Source organism: Mauremys reevesii, linkage group 19 (assembly GCF_016161935.1).
Source record: "Mauremys reevesii isolate NIE-2019 linkage group 19, ASM1616193v1, whole genome shotgun sequence".
Classification (NCBI taxonomy): Eukaryota; Metazoa; Chordata; order Testudines; family Geoemydidae; genus Mauremys; species Mauremys reevesii.
The window spans coordinates 14,077,785-14,097,882 of record NC_052641.1 but is presented as its reverse complement, the minus strand read 5'-3'; the positions used below and the strand labels follow the sequence as shown (position 1 = coordinate 14,097,882).

The 20,098-nt window shown below is 48.3% G+C and overlaps 2 protein-coding genes across 6 annotated transcripts in view; one reads left to right on the top strand and one right to left on the bottom strand.

The window, feature by feature from the left end:
• Window positions 1–2,857, bottom strand: part of MIGA2 (mitoguardin 2) — a 28,584-nt gene extending 25,727 nt beyond the window's left edge. For 2 of the 3 annotated variants that reach the window (XM_039506007.1, XM_039506009.1), the window contains exon 1: window positions 2,666–2,857. The gene's annotated coding sequence lies outside the window, so the exon portion shown is untranslated. Of the gene's footprint in view, window positions 1–1,956; window positions 2,028–2,665 lie in introns of those variants that run through there. The other variant, XM_039506008.1, reaches the window with a different exon arrangement.
• A 368-nt stretch (window positions 2,858–3,225) lies between these two features.
• SH3GLB2 (SH3 domain containing GRB2 like, endophilin B2) overlaps window positions 3,226–20,098 on the top strand; it is a 40,106-nt gene continuing 23,233 nt past the window's right edge. For all 3 annotated transcript variants that reach the window (XM_039506853.1, XM_039506852.1, XM_039506851.1), the window contains exons 1-3: window positions 3,226–3,383; window positions 17,208–17,349; window positions 17,727–17,855. In XM_039506853.1, coding sequence (XP_039362787.1) covers window positions 3,321–3,383; window positions 17,208–17,349; window positions 17,727–17,855 — 334 coding nt within the window. In that variant the 5' untranslated portion in view covers window positions 3,226–3,320. The remainder of the gene's footprint in view (window positions 3,384–17,207; window positions 17,350–17,726; window positions 17,856–20,098) is intronic.

Sequence of the window (20,098 nt, the reverse complement as noted above, 5' to 3'; positions counted from 1 at the left end):
CAAGTTCCTCTAATTAGCACCTATGTGTGGATGCACCTGCTTCTAGCAACCCTCTTCTTGCCAACTTCTGTGAGTGGGGCCTGCCTTTGCCTCACAGCCCAGCTTTTGCTTAGCAATGCCTGGAAGTACTTTGGTTCAGGCCTCAGAGTGGGCCTCTGACACAAGAGTTTATGTTTCAGGGCCTCATCTTACTACAACAGTAGTTTAAGGTCAATTGGTTTAAATACAGTTTTGCTGGCCAATGTGCACAGCAGCCAAGTCACATTACAACCAGACTGAAACAAAACTGCTTTAGCTCAGGCACAGAACTAAGCTACAACAGGTTTGTTTATTTTTAATAGAATATAATTGTAACACTTTTTGGCCACATCCACAGGGCCCAACCACCCGCCAGTTCAACCACGGCCACATTTAGGCTATGATTAAATACAGTTGTGGACAAACCAGCTTTGAACAAGCATTGTTCAGCCAGCATGTATAACCAAAACATGTTAAATATTATAGCCTTGGTCTGTACCTTGACTAAAGCATGTTCTTTAAATCTGGTTATTCCACTGTTTGGCCCCCGTCTCACTGACAAGCCAAACTTGCCATGTTTTAAACCAGTTCAGTAAAACAATTCCTAGCCCATAGTAACCAAGTTCAATGATCTAGACATAACATCTTAGAGCAGGGGTGTCCAAACTACGGCCCGCGGGCCAACTGCGGCCCGCGGGTCAGTTTTTATTGGCCCGCAGCGGCTCCGGTTGAGCTCCCGCCGGCATGCCTGCGGCAGGTCCACCGGAGCCCGGGACGAGCGAACCTGCCGCAGTCATGCCTGCGGGAGCTCAACCGGAGCCGCGGGAAGACGGGACCCGCCGCAGTCATGCCTGTGGCAGGTCCGCTCGCCCCGGGCTCCGGTACACCTCTTGTGTGTGGCCCGGGCCTTTGCTTATTTTTCTATATTTGGCCCTCCCCCAAAAAACTTTGGACACCCCTGTCTTAGAGCCTCCCGGATGCAGCTGATCAGACTGGAAGCTTAGTTATGCATAAGTATAGCTTTTAAATGCAGATGAAAGTGAGAAGTAGGAAGGGTCTAGAATACACAGGTCCAAACAGATAGCCATTTTTTCCATGGCAACAGAACAATTTTGTATTAAATAAAAAATTTAGTCAATATATAGATCGAGAAAACAACTTGAGAATTTGAATACATGCAGGACTTCAGTACATGCATCTGCTAATCCACGGAGTGATGGATTACAGCAATCCAGCCTGCAAGTTATCAAAGTGTGGATTGCCTTCTCTGCATTGCCTCAGAGCACAAGCCGAAGCGCAGTGGTGTTACTCGGACTGTAAAAGGAAAATCTGTTTGGAACAGCACAATGTGACCTTCAAATGGCAGAATTAGATAGAAAAGAACACCAAAAATACTGATAGCAGCAATGAAAAATAATAACTGGATCACAATTGTAACAACTGCCTAAGGGGCAACAGCATGTAATGAGACCAACAACCAAAAACTCTTACTATTTTCAAACTTAACTCTGGAGGCTGGTAACACAGGCAATAGCAACACATATTGCTTCAATTAGATCAGCAGAGAAAGCAAAAGCAACAATGTATAGGACAGTTACGTATTTTCTTTTGTCTAGAGCTCTACTGGAATGTCATAAGTTAACAAAGAATGCAGTATACTCTGTCCATCCCTCCTGGGCTGTAAGCTTAAGGCAATGAATATGCCTTTTGAGAAAACTGAGGATTTTGGAATTACTTTGTTTTAGGGTTTGATTTGTTACTATTGTAATCATGTAAGGTGATTAATCGAAATGAGAAATTCATTGTGGCATGCCAAGTTCAATTATTTATAAAGCATAAATTTAAAATAGATGCAAAGCAAACTATTTTCAAGGATACAGTTAGATAACGTACCCCAGAAATCCATTCTGGTATTGCCTGAGGTGCTCTAATACAAACCTGAGCATGGTTCAGTAACCTCCTTGGCTACTCTCTCATGAGCCATTACGTAGATACTTCCCTCCCCAGCACAAACTCCCATAAACTCTAGAAGGGGGGGGCATCTCCCTCACTGCTCTGTTATGAACCCCACTGGGGAACCTAATCCTGCTGCTGCCCCCTCACAGCTTGCAGTGTTGCACAGACACTGCTCCAAAGTAAAACCCCAGTGCTAGGAAGCCGCCTTGCTGGCTACTTCCTTCTAGCCCCAGAATCAGCATGCCCACCTCCCTGCCTTATTAAGGCCCCCAACTCCCCCAGAGCCTAAACCTTCCTTCCCACCGCTTCTGCAGCGGCGCAACCCCCACCGAAGCCGGTCCAAGGCAGCCATCTCTGCGGCTGCTCCATGCTAAACCCCAGCGCGGCACAGCCCCGTGCCCAGGGCGCACCCCCGCTGGCCAGCCCCCAGGCACGCCGGCCGCATCACCCCCAGCCCCATGCGGCGGGGGGGCATAAACCCAGGTCGCGGGGCCGAGAGGTGCTGGGGGGCTGCGCGAACCCAGCTGGTCCCTATTGCCCCTGGCCCCATCGAGTCCCCCTACAGCAAAGAGACAATAACCCTCTCCCCTCCTCCCCCGCGCGAATGGAAGAGTCCGCATCCCCCCCCGGCACCCCGGGCGCTACCACCCCCAACAGGGGGAGCCCGCAGCCCTGGCTGAGCCGTTCTCACCCAGGCACTGCCCATGGCTTCGGAAGGGCAGCGTCTCCTTCCCCTGCGCGCCGCAGCCTAGCCTGACTGCCACCAGAGGGAGGAACGCGTGGGAGGCCGCCCGCTGCCAGCCAATCAGAACAGCGGGCTGCTCCTGGGCGGACCAATCATCTGGCTCCCCTGGCCAGGCCGTGGCGACAGCGGAGAGTGCGGTTGAAGAGCAAAGAGCAGTCTTCCCCGTGAGAGGGGAGGAGGGCATACATGTCAGTGTTGATTGACTGTGATTGGCAGGCTGAGAAGGAAAGGGGAGGAGCTTCTCTTAAAGCGGCAGCTAGCGGCACCCTCGGGGACCTGAGGTTCCTTATTTACCCCAGAGCTCAGGGCCCACACAGCCGCCCTATAGGACTCCGGCGCTGCATCCATGGGCCTAGGCCTGGGCCTGCACGAAGCTGCCACGGCAGACAGGACAACAGTGAGGCCGCCCCGCAGAGGGAGGCGCGCCGGGTGCGTTCCCCTTTAAGAGGCAACCGGGAGGATGCCAGAGGGCGCCGATGGGCCCTATAAAGGGGCGGGCGCGCCGAGGGCTGATTCGGCTGAGCGCTAGTCGCCCCTGCGCGCTGAGGGGCTGTAGCTGGAGCGGTTGGGAGCCGGGTTCTGGCGGCGCGCGCGCGGGTGGATGGATTTCAACATGAAGAAACTGGCTTCGGACGCGGGGGTCTTCTTCAGCCGGGCCGTGCAGGTGTGCGGCGGGCGCGCGGGACGGGGGGGGGCGGCTGCTCCTCCTCCCCGGGGGCGGGGGTCCCTCCGGCGGCTACAACTGCGCCTCCCCGGGCGGGGGGGGTCTCTAGAAGAGGCTGTTTCAGGGCTTCTGGCTTCTTTCCCCCCCCCCCCCAACGCTCTGGCGGCGCCTTGGGTGTTTCGCCCCCTTCGCGGTCCGGCTCCGCAGTCCGGCGGCGGGTCCCCGTCTCGTGGGAAGGAGGCGTCTGAAGCCCTGGGGCGCCTGGCTGGTCAGTGAAGGCGGGGAGAGCCCCGCTGCTCTGTATCGCCTCAGGCCTCACCCCCTCCAAGCGGGAACTCCTCTAGGATGGGGTGGAGAGATGCGGCCCCCCCCCAAGCTTGGCAGCCTGATGCGGCGTAGTCCCCTGAAACCAGCTGCCTTGCGTCGGGTTCCAGCAGCCCGACCGCCGGCTTGAACCCGTGTTGTGTGTGGAACTGGCTCCCGGAGAGGGCGAGTGTGAGGCTGAACCTTTTGGGGGAGTCACCCGGCCAGAAGGTGGAGCGGTGGGGGGGCTCGGCTCTGGGTTATGGCTGCAGTGCTGGCTGCACTCTGCAGCCGGGGAGCTGTTTGTGTCTCAAGTAGGTTCTCTCATTACCCTTGTGCCCCAGGGGATTCTGCTCCTGAGAGATGTGAGCCCATTATGCTGCTTGGGCCTGCTTCTGCAGCCTAGCCTGGGAGTATGAGAGAGATGACAATGGGCTTCTCACTCCCCATGCCTGGCATGTAGAATGACCCTGCTCTTAGCAAGACCCATAACTAGAAATGCTGGGGTAGGAGTGGAGTGAAGTAGGGGACACAAAAACCCAAGAGCCTCCTGTTTAAGCGTCGGGACTATGAACATTGTCCTTTATTCCTATGGCTCTGGGGGAAGACTGTGCCTCCATCATTTTAGTAGGTATCCTGGATTATGATTAGGATTTTTGTAGGGGAGACTTTTCCTGTTAGCCTCCACCACCCACTAGTATATATAATGTTCATCTAAGACATTTTGGTGGTGCATCAAAGGGAAGTGACCCTGCCCTTTTGTCAGTGGGAGTATTGGAATAACTGAACACCTGTGGGGGAAGCTACCTATGTGGTAGGCACTAACATTCCAATCTACACCCTTCTAGGTCAAGTGTGAATTAGACAAATCCTCTTCGATTATCCCTGACGAGGGTCCCTCTCTTACATCCCTTGCTTGCCAGCAAAATAGGGCTAGGATGAGAAATAGGGAGGGTAACTTCAGTGTAGCATTTCTAGTGACTGTTCTATTGTAAAGTTTCTTTGAGCCCCTGTATGTGAATGATGGTTGGACTGTGGTGTCTGCTTCAAACAGGCAAGAAGAATTTCCCCTGCCCCAGAGTAAGAGCTGCTTGAACAAAACTCCTAAAAGCATCACCCTCCTTTATATGGTGGTGGGTCTCAGGTCAGCGGACAGGAAACTGGTTAATGCTAGATCATATGGATGAGATTTGAGTTCCTATTCCTTTCTCTACCACAGAATTGCTTGCTTGATACTTCCTGCTAAGTTAGTCCACTCATCACTTTGTTGCTGTTTTTTCAAACTGTTATCTTCCCTCTGTGTTCCATTCTTGAAATGGGGTTACTCAAAACTCAACATTGGTGCAGATGCACCAAAGCCCTATAATGCTTGTAAAACATCTTGAGTCTTCCATGGCAGGCCCTATAGAAAGGAGAAGTAAGTGATGAACAGTGCAATGAAGAGACTGTAAAGTGGGGCTTATGATCAGCGATGAAGCTGGTGTTAAGTTTCTCTGTGGTTTCTTGTACTCTGTATCTGAATTGTAACTCCACTCCCTTGGGGGGAGGGATAGCTCAGTGGTTTGAGCATTGGCCTGCTAAACCCAGGGTTGTGAGTTCAATCCTTAAGGGGCCACTTGGGGATCTGGGGCAAAAATTGGTCCTGCTAGTGAAGGCAGGGGGTTGGACTCAATGACCTTTCAAGGTCCCTTCCAGTTCTAGGAGATTGGTATATCTCCAATTATTACCTTACCTTATACCTTACTCAGAAATACCAAGCTTTGGGCAGTGTCTCGAATGGTGGTGAACAAACTGGGGGTGTTGAGAAAGAAGGACTTAAGTAAACTACATCCCCTTTGGTAGTGGGAGGCAGCAGACTGCTGCCTTATTTAACAATTTAGTAAGCCAAAGTCCTATTGTCCATGCAGTACCTGGAAATGTGCAAGGCACTTCATAAAGACTTTATCCCAGAGACATCACATTTTAAATAGAGGTGGCTTGAAAAGGGGTAGCCGAGCAAGAGAGGAGGCGTTGAAGGGAGAAGGATGACTAACAGTAGCTCGAGGTGCTGTAGTGCAATGTTGGTTAGATCATAACTCTCTTAAGGAGAAGCTTTAGCTCTGCAATGACCGTCTTAACTGTGCCCATACATGTGGTAAAATGGCTGGGTTTTGCCCCAGATTCTTGGAGAGCAGTTCTAAAGCAAAGCAAGGTTGTCTGAAGTACAGATGTGATCCCTGCTCTTGGAGTCACACTAGATCGGTCATGATGTATGAGAGATGATCTAACAAGGTCAAATAGCAGATGCCTGCAAGTACCCTGCTGGGAACTCAGAAACTGTCCGACTTCCCTTCCTACAGCTGTAGAAGGGGTGTGGCATGCAGTGATCCTGCTTGATTTGAGTGAGCACTGAATGCTGGGGTAACTGACTGAAACATGGCCCAGCTTTGGCAAACTAGCTTTAGTATTTGCCTCCTGGCATGTTTCCAGAGTGGTCCTTAGTTGAACAAAATCTGCTCCTATAAGGGTGGCCAGTTGTGTAGCCTCAGTCAATGTAGTAGGTGGTAAGACTACATTCTTCTTGACTAGCTTCCAGGGGCGGCTCTAGCAATTTCGCCGCCCCAAGCATGGTGGCACGCCGCGGGGGGCGCTCTGCCGGTCGCTGGTCCCGCAGCTCTGGTGGACCTCCCGCAGGCGTGCCTGCGGATGCTCCATCGGAGCCGTGGGACCAGCGGACCTTCCACAGGGATGCCTGCAGGAGGTCCACTGGAGCCGCCCTCCCAGCGACCAGCAGAGCGCCCCCCACGGCATGCCGCCCCAAGCACGCGCTTGGTGTGGGGGGGCCTGGAGCCGCCCCTGCTAGCTTCAGCTCAGTTACTTGAAGCTTGTTGCTTCCCATCTGCTAGCTATAGCCTTCAAGAAGGGGTCTGTGGAACTTTCTGTTCTGTTTTAAGCTGGCTTAACAGGAACTGAAACTTAACACAGTTCTGATGTAGGACCTGGGCTTGCTTTAGCTTTTAGCGTGTGTGGGGGGGAAAGGTATGTTGTGTACTTGTCTGTTTCAACAGGAGATTGCATGCAGTGGTGTAGTTGAGTTGGACCCAGGATATAAGTCAAGGTTGGTGAAGTCATATCTTTTATTGGACCAACTTATGTTCGTGAGAGAGATGAAGAGCTCTTTGTAAGCTCAAAATCTCATCAGGTCAACAGAAGAATGCAGGCTCTTCAAGAAGCTAGTCTATTGTAAACATGCCTATTATGGCAATGAGTCCAATGCAGTGAGAAGACAAATAGTTAATTCAGGTACAGAATAAGGAGCAGATGGCAAGTTTAACAATCCTGTTCTCATACAAATGATCATAGTAACAGAAGGAAAGGAGAAATGCTGCAAAGAGATGGCATGTTTAGATTTGGAAGGCCTTCTAAAGATCATTTATCAAAGACTTGTACAAGGTGTAGGAAGGAGCCAGCCTAGGGATCAGCAGCTCTTTCCATCAGTGATTTTAGTGCAGAGAGGCGTTTATAAATAGCTTCTCTTGGCTACTACACCCACTTAATATCTTGCATATGAATATTCACATCATTCATTACAGGCATAATTAAAAGAAACAAAGCAGCATAAGGCAGTTGGTACCAGGGGAGTGACTTTGTGGGTTTTTGGTAGGTGGGAGAAGATAGGGTGAGTTGAATAGTGATAATGAAAAACCCTCCCCCTGAAATGTACCAGTGAGATTAGTCTCCTTTGGGTTGTGTCCTAGTAGAGCCCTGGTATTTGGATGGAAAAAGCTAGTCACAGCATAGACTCCTGCATCATGGTGCCAGACAAGCAGATATATACACCTACAAAGGGGTAAATGGTTGCTAGAGGAGGTAGCATGTGATTTTTCTGGGTGTCTGCTGTTTTTGTTGTGCTTGAGGGAGAGCAGGTCTGCAGCTGCTTTTCTTCAGCACAGCAAACTTCCCGGGGAAGGGACTCTGAGTTGGCTAGACTAGAACTCAGTTTTATAAAGCACTCAGTGTTGCTTCCTGCTGCCCAAGGCACTTAACAAAATGAAGTTTCTGGAAATGCAGTAGCTGAGAGGTAAATGGACTGGCCATTATGCACTCAGCTATCACTCATGTTACAGGCTGTCTGGCTGAGAATGAACGTCTAGCCAGACAGCGGAGTTTTAACTCCTGTTCCCATAGAATCTCCATCCCCTACGAGAATGTGTGAAAGGAACTTATTAACATCCCACTGTAAGGGTGGCTACCCCTTGATTGTGTCCATAATGTGAAAACAATTCCTATCTGAACCTGCGTCAAATACAACCACCCGATGCCCCCTTCAACTTGTGTATTGAGTCTTGTGGAAAAAGTCTGGCCTCATAACAGACAAAATCAGCTGAGCTCAACCAGGGGTGTGACAAACTTCCACTGAACTCTCATAGTCTGCTACAACAGGTCCCTGAACTCCATTGACCCCTGCTCATAGGCGAAGTTGTTCGCCTTGTGCTCTGAAGCAAGGAGGGCTTGTAAATTTCCCAGTGCCAGTGCAGTAGCTGGGGCCCATGGCTTCAGGTTCAAGCAGAAGTGGCTACAGCAGTGCTGAGGTTGTGCAGCATCTTGGCAGAGAAGGTAAATTTTACATGACAATTAGTCCCCTCCTTGGCATCTTGTTTTCCATCACATCTCTTCCTTCTATAAGGCAATGTTCAGTGGCCCTAATTTGACTGTTATACTCTTGCCCTTTAGAAAGACAGAGCAGGAGGCAGCGAATAGATCTGAGTTTCAGCACAGCAGCTAGGGAGAGTGACCTGCCCTGCTGACCTTCCCCTGGAGTAGGAGGCTGAACAAGACTAGTGGAAGGCTTGCAGGTGAAAGCAGCTGCTAGCAATGGGGTTCCTTTCTTGAATGGCTCAGGAGCTCTCTGTAGCAGCTGCCTTCCCCTGCTGTGAGGGAGTCCCATATGCCTGCCCCCCTTCATTAGCTTGACTATATAGTCCAGAAAAGCTAAGCCCCACAGGTGAGATCTTACTCTGTTGGAGTGCAGACCAGTAAGCTGTGTTGGTTATGTAATAAGTAAAAGACTTCAGTTTGAGAAACAATAAAACAACACTGCAGTGTAATCAAGTGTTGCTCTGCTCCATAAATTGCAGGGGTGTGTGTGGGGGTGTGTGTGGTAGACTGACTGGGAAAGGACTAGTCACATAATGGGTCCAATGCACCATATGTTATAGGCAAAACCCTTTGGATCACATCTGTCTTCCTACCCCCCACCCCCTTAAAATAAAATTCCTGAGCATGCAACTCCCATAACCTTGCTAGCAGTACTTATGGCTAAACTCCAGTGCTAACAGTTCTGCTGCTGATTTTGGAGGGCCCTAACAGTGCAACACCTCCCAGTAGTGCACTGGCCTCACTGTACGTGGAGCTGGAGCACAGCATGGACTGTGGTACAGCACCACAATTGCCACCACCCGAGCTTCATGGACTAGCCTGAGCTTTTTCTGGTCCAGAGACTGGATGCAGTGCATTGGGATTCTGGAGGATAGGCAGCCTTGCAGCAGGTCATGCTCTCTGGCACAGCTTGCTGACAACAGTCTTCAAACAGTTCATTCTGTTAGTTTTCCTTTGATCAGAATAATAGATATGCTGGTTCTCAGGGATGGTGAGGCCCTGGACTGATCTGTAAGTGGGCTCTGTTGCCATAGAAATGGGAATCTAAAATATTAAAAAGGGACTGCTCTGAACATCAAAGCAGACAAGTGGCTGGTGTTAGTCTTTCTGCCAGGGTAGCAAATGTGGCTGTTTCTCTATGCTTATGCACAAATAGAACACACTTTGGAGTCTTCTGGGGTTTCTAGAAATAATTACTTGGGCAGATGTGCCTGGTTTTACTTCTTTATATGTATGGAAACTGGTTATCTGTTAAAGTTCAAATAATGCATAGTGTGCATCATTAACCCATAAACTCTGAGACACTATAACCCTCAGTAATACAACTAATACTAGCAGCCAGATGTGAGCCTCAATTCTTTTTTCATTTTCCTTTTAAAAAGGACATCCCCATTTCCAAGATCAATGACATGGAGAAATAAAGTATAGGAAGGACTTTCAATGGACAGTCAAAGGATTCTTTGCTGCTTTCAATGGACAGTCTTTTAAGCAGGATCAAGTAGATCTTACAATGTACAGCTACTGTTTTTTTGCAACTTGGTCAGCCTCTTAATCTGTCTATTTTGTTCTAACACAAATGGTCCTTCTGAAGGTAGCAAGTATAGGTAATGTGTGCCCAATTAGATTAAAACAATTAAAGGGGCATTTTAAAATGGCTTTAACACTGTACCAGCATCTGCAAGACTATCCTAGTGTTAATGACTTTCATATCACTTCAACACAAGAACTTTGTTTGGATCCCATTCTTCTGCTTTGACTCCTGGTTGCCCTGAATTACCATGGTGGGCTGAGAAGGCTATGTATGGAGCCTAATGCAAACTGGGCTTGGGCCTCAGTTTGAGGGCATATTGTGAGCTGCAATAGCGTTTTTTCCCCTCAAAGTGGTGCTCCAGAGAGAGAGAGCGGTGTTGAGCTTCCTTACTAGAACTGCCTAGGTTGGATGAAGCTTACCTAGATTAGTTTCTTTAGGTGTCAAACTTTATTAATCCTCTGTGGGTGGTCTCTGAAATAGCAGAAGCCATAGCAGCCAAGGGCTGCAATGCCACAGGCACTGTGTAAAACCCACTGGCAGGATCTCCAAGATATAGCCTTGTTACATGTTCTACTTGCTGGTAGCTTGGAGAAGACAGAATTTTCTGTTTCAAAGGCCTCTAATCTGCTTTTTTTTTTTAAGATTTAAGGTGGGGGAATATCACTTAACAGGACATCTTAGTAAAAATTAAACACTACAAGTAAAGAAATCTAAATTTAAGATTCCTACATTGACCTTAACTCTGCCTTACATCTCAGTCCATCTTCCCTATTCTCATGTGGGCCTGCCCTCCTTGAGTGTTGTACAACAGGATGTTGTCTCATGAGCACCATGTTAAGGAGGAAAGGGCAGAAATCATCTACAGACGCTTGGCAATGTGGCTTTCCAAGGGATTGTAACTTCCTCAGCTGAAGCTGTAAATGTTGGGGCCTTGCATAAGCCAATGTATGACTGCCTGAGCTATACCTGCCCCACATTAGTATGTGCCACTGACGCACCTTGGGAAGTTTTTAGACACTAAATTGCTTGACCAAAGAAAATGGTACATCCCACTTAAAACCCACCCTTGACCACAGGTGATTGTCTTGCTACCTGAGCCATGAGGGCTGTGGACGGAACCTCTGTCTCTAGGACATAGTCTAATACATTACTCCTGAGCACTGAAAGGACTTCCTCCCATGCTGCAAATATAGCATTTCCTTTCTCTCCCACAAGAATTGATGGGGATTCTAGCAAGCTGCAATTTCTGTCCCTTGGGGTTTGATTGCTTGCCCCTCTTCCTAACGCACAGTGTTCATTCAGGCTTTCCCCAATTGAGAGGTCCCATCAGCTGTCTCTCAGTCCTTCTGTCAGGATAGGCACTAACAATGCACAGACTATTCCTGCTGATCACCCAAGCCTCCAAGAGGAAACCCAACCCCTCAATGAATTATTGAGGCCCTGGAATGCAGCATGACTCTCCTCTTCCCTGGTCGAGTGAGAGTAGCATTCAATGAAAGACTGCACTGCATTATTCATTACCATGTTGGCTGCCCTGCACAAAAACAAGCCAGATACTTAACTGGGTCAGAGGTGCATGAGCATCCTCCTGGGGGACAGGAAAAGGAAAAATCTGGAATCAGCTGATCCTTATGTACCAGTTGGCAGTGTGTGGTGCACGCTGACTCCCAGGAGGTAAAGTTGAATTATTTTAGGGCTGGGACCAATTTCTGACAATCAGGTTCCAGTAAATGGATATAGAGGGACCTAGCAGCTGGACTTCAGGAGTTATGGGTCATCCCTAGACCTCGCATCCTTAGGGAGCAGCGACAGGGCAGGGGGAAAAAGGCCTTCTGCTCCATTGTAGGTAATGATGTCTGTGCTATTTTCTTCCCCACTGATTTTGTGTAGCAGTCATAGGATACTGGCACAGCTGCTTCTAGATGCTGTTTATTCTGGGTCTTCTAGAAGTAGAGTCTCACATAGGAGACGCTTTCAAGGTTCAGATTTCTGGGGAAAGTGCAATTCTAAGGTGTTCAGAATCCAGTAAGTGTAACTTGCGCCTTCCTCCATTCTCCCAGGTGACACGCTACACTAGTGTACATGCCAGCTCTGAATCTGGCCCATCAGTGTAATGAAGTCTCAGCTGGTGTAACTTGCATCTTGAGGGGCCTGAAGAGAAACATGAGGTTAGGATGGGAAGGGGGGGGAAATGGGACACAACTAGCAGAGCCAAGAATAGGCAAATTAAAGTAGCCACTACTGCTATATGTGAACTACAGCTTCTTGGATGCCTTTTCATCCACTTAGTGACGAATTGTGCATTGCCTCTGAACTTGCTACTGTGCATTGCAATGCTCAGGGAAGTCTGAAAGTTCACTTTTTTTACATACCTGTGAGTCACAGGCTCTGTCAGATTCCCCAGCTGCCCTTCTCCCCCCTTCTGTAGCCTGGGTTTGCAACAGTCATCCAGCACGTGAGAATGATGACTGCAAGTCACAGCAATAGGTTGTTCAACTTTCTCTGCATGCATGAATTGAAGGACTTGGTGTTAAGACTCAGCAGCTATCATGTGGTATGGGCCCATGAGCAGTCCAGCTACCAAACTGTCAAATGGAGCAGACTGGGGAGCAGATATGTTTACTTAAGGAAGTAGCACCTGAGCTAGGGTTACCAGATGTCCCAATTTTATAGGGACTTGGTGCAGATGCTTGGCAGGAGTTTCTAGATTGTGGAATAAGCAGAGACTGTTTTGGAAATAGAAGGTATCTGGAGCCCTTCTGGGAATGAGAGGGGGATTGAGACTCTTCACATTCAGGTTCATACATTTGGGATAAGAAATTCTCCTGTTGGAAGGGAGGAGTGCCTCAGCAGGGGAGTGCCAAAGATTCTGCTCTCTAAAAGTTCTAATAAATAAGGAGTGCTGATATCCTAGAGCCAAATATCTGGGGAGCCCTAGTTTGCTGTTACAGTGGGTACATCTACACTAGCCACCGGATTGGCAGGTAATGATCGATCTATCGGGGATCAATTTATCGTGCTCGATCCCCGATCGCTCTGCTGTCCACTCTGGAACTCCACCGTGCCATCAGCAGGAAAAATTACCCTAGTCAATGTGTGGAAGGGTGAACTCCTTTGTGCTTGAGGCTGGTCATGGTGTGGCAGCTCTCCTGTCTAGCACCCCCTACCAACAGTCACTCTGGCCCTGGGGCAGCCTGCCTTGTATGACTGGGCCCTCCTGACAGTCACATTTTGTTCCCACCCCTTCCAGGGTACTCCAGTTCCAAGTCCACAACAATACCCAAAGTTCCAGTCCCTTCAGCTTCTTCCTGGGGTTTACCAAGATTCCCAAGTCTTCACCCAGGATCTTCAACAGATACCACTCAAAGAAATCCCACCTCCCGTACTCCTAGTCCCAGTCAACTCCCAGCATTTGATCAAACCTCGTCTTGGGCTCACTGTGGTGAGAACCCCATGCCTCCCATTGTCTTGGAACCTTCTGTCTCATCTCCCTATTAAACTGTCTTTCAGGCCTACTGCAGTGAGAATCACCATCTCTTAGCTGCCCACCCCAATGTTCCCTGCCTCTATCAGGTCTCAGGCTTCCTTTCCAGGTTCCATACACTCCTTCCTCAGGGCTTCTTGCTGAGGCTCAAGCTAATGCCTGCAAAATTCTTGCTTGCTTTTACTGCAGAGCACTGCCTTCTGGCTCAGGCCCCTCTCGTCTGACTCCCAGTTTCAGGCTCTCAGGCTTCTGTCTCTTTAGCCTAAGAGAGGAAGGACCTAGATACCTCATCTGAGTCTCCTCCCTGGCCTGCCTTCCCATGGCCCTATTATGAAGACCCAGCTTGGCTTGATCACCAGTTATTCCTGGCACCCTTCCAGGTGCCACCCAGTGCTCACTGTAATTGGGATCAGGCTCCTGTTAACCTATGGCAACTGGTGTGGGGTTTATATGCCCCATCACACAAAGATTTGCCAGAGAAATAGTGCAAAGTTTTTGCTTCTGTTTGACTGCTTTTATTTTTGAAAATAAGAGACATGATTTAATGCAAAAATCCTCTGGCTCTCAAGTACTATTTCCCATCTTCCTGTTGGCCTCTCAAAGGGGAGACAGCATGACTCAGTGGTTATGGCACCAAACCGGGAGTTGGGACTAAACACAGTTCCCCCAGCTCTGCCACTGATTCCCTATGTGGCTCTGGGCAAAAAATCACTTAATCTTTCTGTATCTAGTTCTCCCCCTCTGTAGTGCTTGCCTACTTTCATAAAGTACTTTGAGATCTGTGGATGTAAAGAGCTGTGGAAGTGCTAGGTACTTCATTCTCAAACTCAGATGATATAAAAATCCCTGAGAAAATAGAACCACTGTTGTAGGTGCTTAAAATGCTAGCCACCTGGGATCACAATTCTGTCTTAAAACCTTGTAACTAGGATTGCTACAAATGACCCCCAAGATTTCTAGAGCTGGAAGACTTAACCCTAGTCTAAACAGTACTAGCCTGCCTTGGTAGGAGGCAGTGCAAGTGATGGATGTGCTGAAACTGTCCCCATCCCTCAGATTTTTTCCCCTGCCCCAAACTCTGTTCCTGTTGCTTTTCTGCCCATGCTGATTTGGAGGGGGTAGCTTAATTGTTCCAGTGATTCAACAGATCTTACAACACATGACAACTTCAGCAAATAGTTCTTTAAATCTAGCATGATCCAGACATAACAGGTCATTGTGTAAACAGCCCTGCTGTGGGCTTTACGTATCTCTGGCATCTAACATTTGCACATGGCTGGTAACAGGACGCCAAAAGGCTTTTCTGCCAGCGTTCCCACATCATGTGCCCATTCTGCTTTGCTATTTATCACTTTATTCCAAGCAGCGTACTGAAATGGCTCTAGCTGTGTCCACATTCAATACTTCTCCCTACTGCAGCAGAGTGGGGCTTGTTCCAAAGACAGAAGTAACCCTAGCATCCCTGTATATACCAGCATTCCCCTATAGAGGGGCTGTATGGCCCCATGTAGTACTATCCATGAAGGGGTGGGTAGAAGAGGGAGGATCAGGCAGGCCTGTCATTGTACTCAAAAGGTTCTGTGTCCTTAATCTCGTCATGTGATTGTACCAGGTATTTGCAATGTTTCAATAACACTAGCGGGTTCTGATAGCATAGAAAGTGATTAGAGGGCCAGCATCAGGGGTTCATAGTTCTAAATACTGACGTGGGTATGTATGTAAAGCATTACAAATTTATAAAAGGATTAAGTCTCAAGGGAATGCAGCGTACCTTCTGTAAACAGAGGATGGTCTCTTGAGCCATTCTTTACCATCACCCAGCTGTTTTATAGGCCTTTCTAGAGCTAATAAAAACTAGTTTCCATCAGTGCATGTTAAAATCTTGCAGACAAGCCTTTTGGGGGCTTGTTTGATCAAGCTTTGTATCAGAATAAATTCAGGAGGAAAGAGCTGGGATTATTTGAGTAGTGCATTAAACCAATAGAACACTAGGCAAAATGTTTGTGCCAAACCTGTTGACAGTGAGTGTTACCTGGCTTCCTTTTTGTCCTATAACACTTCTATAGGACTTTAGCTACCTTCATGAAGTGCTTTAATATTACTATTTTATATAGGTAGCAAGAAGTGGGTAAAAAGGAAAATTGAGGCAAAGAGCTGGGAATGGAATGGAGTGAGTAAGGCGTTATCAGAACTTGATTACCTCTAGACTAGGGATGGCCAACCTGAGCCTGAGAAGGAGCCAGAGCTTACCAATGTACATTGCCAAAGAGCCACAGTAATATGTTAGCCCCCATCAATGCAGTGTCTTCTCCCCCCAGCATCTTGTGCCCACTGGCAGCCCCATTGATCAGTGCCTCCCTCCCCACACCTCTGTGGCAGGGAGGAGCAAGGGCACTGCAGGCTCAGGAAGGGGTGGAGTGGGGGCAGGGCCTGTGGCAGAGCCAGGGTTTGAGCAGTGAGCAACCCCCAGCACATTGGAAAGTTGGTGCCTGTACCTCCAGTCCAGGAGTTGGTGCCTATACAAGGAGCCACAAACTTCTGAAGAGCTGCATGTGGCTCTGGAACCACAGGTTGGCCACCCCGCTCTAGACTCGTATATTAAAAACTGGGGCTCGTGTATCCTGCAGGTGAGGATGGGGAGAGAATAGCTCCTCAACTGCACACTTAATCTTTGTTTCTGATTTGGGTGGGGGAACCCTAAAGACCTGAGGAATTTAAGGGTTCAGTAGTGGCCACTTAAAGTCCATTGGTGCCTCTTCACTGTGTTTAATCTAGCCCTATAAAGAGATGATGTCTTAAATTTCTTTATCTCCAGCAAATATAGGGTTTAATTTAGCCCCCAAAGAGTGCTTGGCTCTTCAGACCCTTGTCTGAGTGGCACTGAGGGGGCCCTACAAGCTCTGTATCCAGCCGGGGAGGATTCTCCCCGGTGCAGGCTCTGTGGTAGGTAATTGTAAGTCTGCCTTATGAGAGCCTTATTGTAAAGAGGCCTAAGTTACACCAGGGGCCTTTCCAGCTCTTCTCTCCTCCCCCGCCCCCCCCCCCCAACCAAGCAGTTCTGGGTCAGGAGGGTGAAAAAATGGCTTAGCTGTGATAGCTTCAGCCCTGCCCTTGCTCTAAGCTGAGAGGTCTCCCCAGGACCCTGGCCTGAAATGTTTATTAGCTGTTCAGAATTATGTATGGGCAAAGGAGCTGGGGTGGCAGGCTGCACTGAAGCAGCATGTGGAATATGGCAAGTGAGTTCCCTGGTCATAAAATTAGACATTAAACAGTTCCTTGCAGTAGAACCTCAGTAAGAATGTTCCCACGTCTGGGAAGGTTGGCTGGTAAACTCTGGGAATGGCTCTCACAACTTTCTCCCCATGCTGAAAACTAAGTGGGCCCTAAATTTGGAGGGCATTAATAATTCTACGTAAAGGAATGTGATATCTGTGGCACAAACTATCTAGAGCTTGAACTGTGAAACAGTCCGATTAGACTCTAGCCTCCAATTAATTTGGATTTTAATAACCAACTCCCTAAAGGGAGGTATGCTAGCCCTGAGTGCAGGTCAGACCAGGTTCTATTTTTAGCTCTTCCAGCAGTCACTCAGCAATGGCAATACTCTTTATCTTGCTGTCCATGCTGAAGGTACACAGTGATACTTGCCCTCACCTGCAAGGTTCTTGGGATCTACAGACAAAACATTATAATTTGTAATGAGAGGATTTTAATGGGCTCGTTTGCTGAACATTCCTTTGAGAGGAATGTCTAACCTGCTAGAAATCACAGGTTTCGCAAAAAAACCTCTTCAAATGGCTTAGCAACCTGGCTTCAGTGGAGCAGACCTTCTAATGTCTTTCCTACCCCCTCTTCCCTGCTTCTGTAGTTCACCGAGGAGAAGCTGGGCCAGGCTGAGAAGACTGAATTAGATGCCCATTTTGAAAACCTTCTGGCCAAGGCAGACTGCACCAAGAACTGGACTGAGAAGATCTTGCATCAGACTGAGGTCTTGCTGCAGCCAAACCCTAGTAAGCACTGATTCTGTGGCAAGCGTTTGCAGTGCTGGTGCTCTAACTGTGGCACAGCAGCCAGGGAAGTCAGCTGAATCGGATCTACAGGGGGAAATCTGAGGGTGGTGCTTGCAAAGACACAACCATCATACCCAGGGGTAGGCAGAAAGAAGGAATATGTCAGTATCTGGCTGGCATTCAGTAGCCTGTGGATTCTGAAGAGGGCAGGAAATGAGAACTGACCCCCTCTTTTTCTCCCTGTACTGACACCTCTGTCTAAAGCATAGTGGCCTCCTATACTGGCTATTGTCACATGAGGGCTCTGTAGGTGGGAGCATCTTCCTCTCTGCTCTCCCTACTTGTGTTTGTAACAGCCTGGGGGACTCTCGTTCCAGGTGTCAGAGTGGAAGAATTCCTCTATGAGAAGCTAGACCGGAAGGTGCCATCTCGTGTCACCAATGGGGAGCTGCTGGCCCAGTACATGGTGGAGGCAGCCAACGACTTTGGGCCAGGGACTCCATATGGTGAGTCACATTGCCCACTTGCCAGTGCCCCCATCTTATGTGCTTGGTTCAGTCCTTACAAATCTACTGGAGTTCCTAAAATTCTCTTCTCACCCAACCAGCCCAAAGAGATGAGATCTGATGCCTCCTAGTTTCCAATGCCAGTTAACACTGGCAGGCTTCTGGGGAAAGCTTATGGTGTTCACGGTGTACCATCTAATACACTTGTGCAAGCAAGAACCAAACTGGCATGTTGTCACACTGATAGGTTCTCTGTGAAACTCTCATATGGAAGAATTTTGGATGCTACTAAGTTGGAACATATAATGCACTGTGGATAAGCTGGGTTTGCTGCACCACTTCAGATGGTGATACAGTTGTGCACAGCTGCTTTTATTTCTAGATTGGGAGGGGGAAGCTCTTATCCACAGAAGCTCTTGCTTCAGCTTCAGTCTCTCTATCCTCCACCTAAACACAGCTGGGTTCAAGTTTCTACAGCAGTGGTATTGGGTGAGATCATCTGCTAATGTGCTAGTGGCAATAAGAAATGAGTGGCACAACCTCAGGAAAAGCCAATGGTTCTAGAAATTAGAGAGCTTTCCAGAGTGAATACCTTGTAACTAAACGCATGTTCCAGCAGCTTTGCCATGCTTATTACACAGGGCCAAAGGTATCTGAAGGGCTGTGATATGCAAGTGAATCTGTTTGCAACATTCCCTTCCCTAATATTGGTCATGTGACCTAAAGGGTTGCTTCCCTTATCCATAGTATTAACAACTTGATCTCCAGTCTGACTCTATTGGGCAATTACCAGACTTCTGAATTGAAGAGAGGGCCAGTAACTGGTTCAAGCCATGTCTCAATTCTCCTTGGCTCCACTGAACTGTAACCTTCCTTCAGCCTTTGCTCTTTTCACCTCCATATAGTTATCTGGTCATCTGTTGCTTTCTTGTTGCTCAGGGGCTTGGGAGCCAATTAACAGATGGGGCAAACACAGACAAATTGGCGCAAGTTCCCCTCCATAAGGCTTAATGCTGGGAGCAAAGTCTAAGTAAATCTGTTCTATCTCTGGAGCAGAGATCTCCATATGCTGGAAATGAGCTGTGGCTCCCTGGAGCAGCAGCAGATTACAGGTGGTGTCTAAAGACCCTTTTTAAGGATGGCGTTTAAAGCCGCAGTGAGTCCTACTTGCAATCTATTCTGATAGCTCAAATTTTATTATAGTCTCTCTCCCTCCAGCCTACGCCCCCATCCCTTCACCTTGTGCTTTGAGTAATGTGTCGTCTCCTTAGTGCTGGGTTTAGACACTCCCCACCCCCCATATTTTTAGTAAAAAAGAGGCAAGCAGGCCACTGTGTGGCACTGCCTTCCACATAACTGGAATAGCTGAACTGAGTATCATGTACCTTATATTGCTAATGGAGTCTCCTTTAGCACAAGCCTGCCCTTTTGGAGCAGGAAGATCTAATTTCAAGCTCTGCCTCAAACTTCTTTCAGAGAGGAGAATGGCTGGGAACCAATGAGTTTCCCCATATTACTTTTTTAAGCTGAATGGTTACCTGAAAGGGCAAAGAGGGAGTGTGGAGACTTACCAGGGTAGCTACTGGAGCTGGCAGCTCTAGCAAGGCATGACCTGGTAGGATGCAGTAAATGTGGAGCAGTAGCTGCAGACAGCACTATTTGAGCAGTGAGTAGTTGGAAGGTGAAATGTATAAGGATATGACAAAATGGCTGTGGATATCAGTACTTGACTTCTGGCTTTAGAACTGTCCCAATCAACTTGGCACAGTCTGAGTGTGGCCACCTCATATGACTCCAGGAGCAGAGGCTTTACAGAATGTTCATTTTCACGTTTACAATTGAAAACCTCTTCACAACCATGAGGGCTAGAAAGCTTGAAACTGTAAACCCTAAAGAAGGCTCAAACCATGAAGGGAACCATGCACAGTCCTTTTAAAAAGCCTTTTTTGGAGGGGAAGGGGGTTACTGACTCATACTCGATGTTTGGCATTTGCTGTCCTGTAGCCTTAGTCAGAAGTCCTGACAGGTTAATGTCAAAACACACAATAACGTATCTTTCTGCCTCTCAAAGCCAACAGAGAACCCTAAGCCTTCTGGAGGGACCCAACTGCTGCTTAGGCAGCAGACTCTAAAATCAAACACTGACTTTCCCTTCTGACTTTCAGCTTTGTCACTGCTCTCACAGTGAGCTTTATTGCTCTCTGAATCAATAGCTTGCTTCATAGCACATCCTGTTGCAGCCA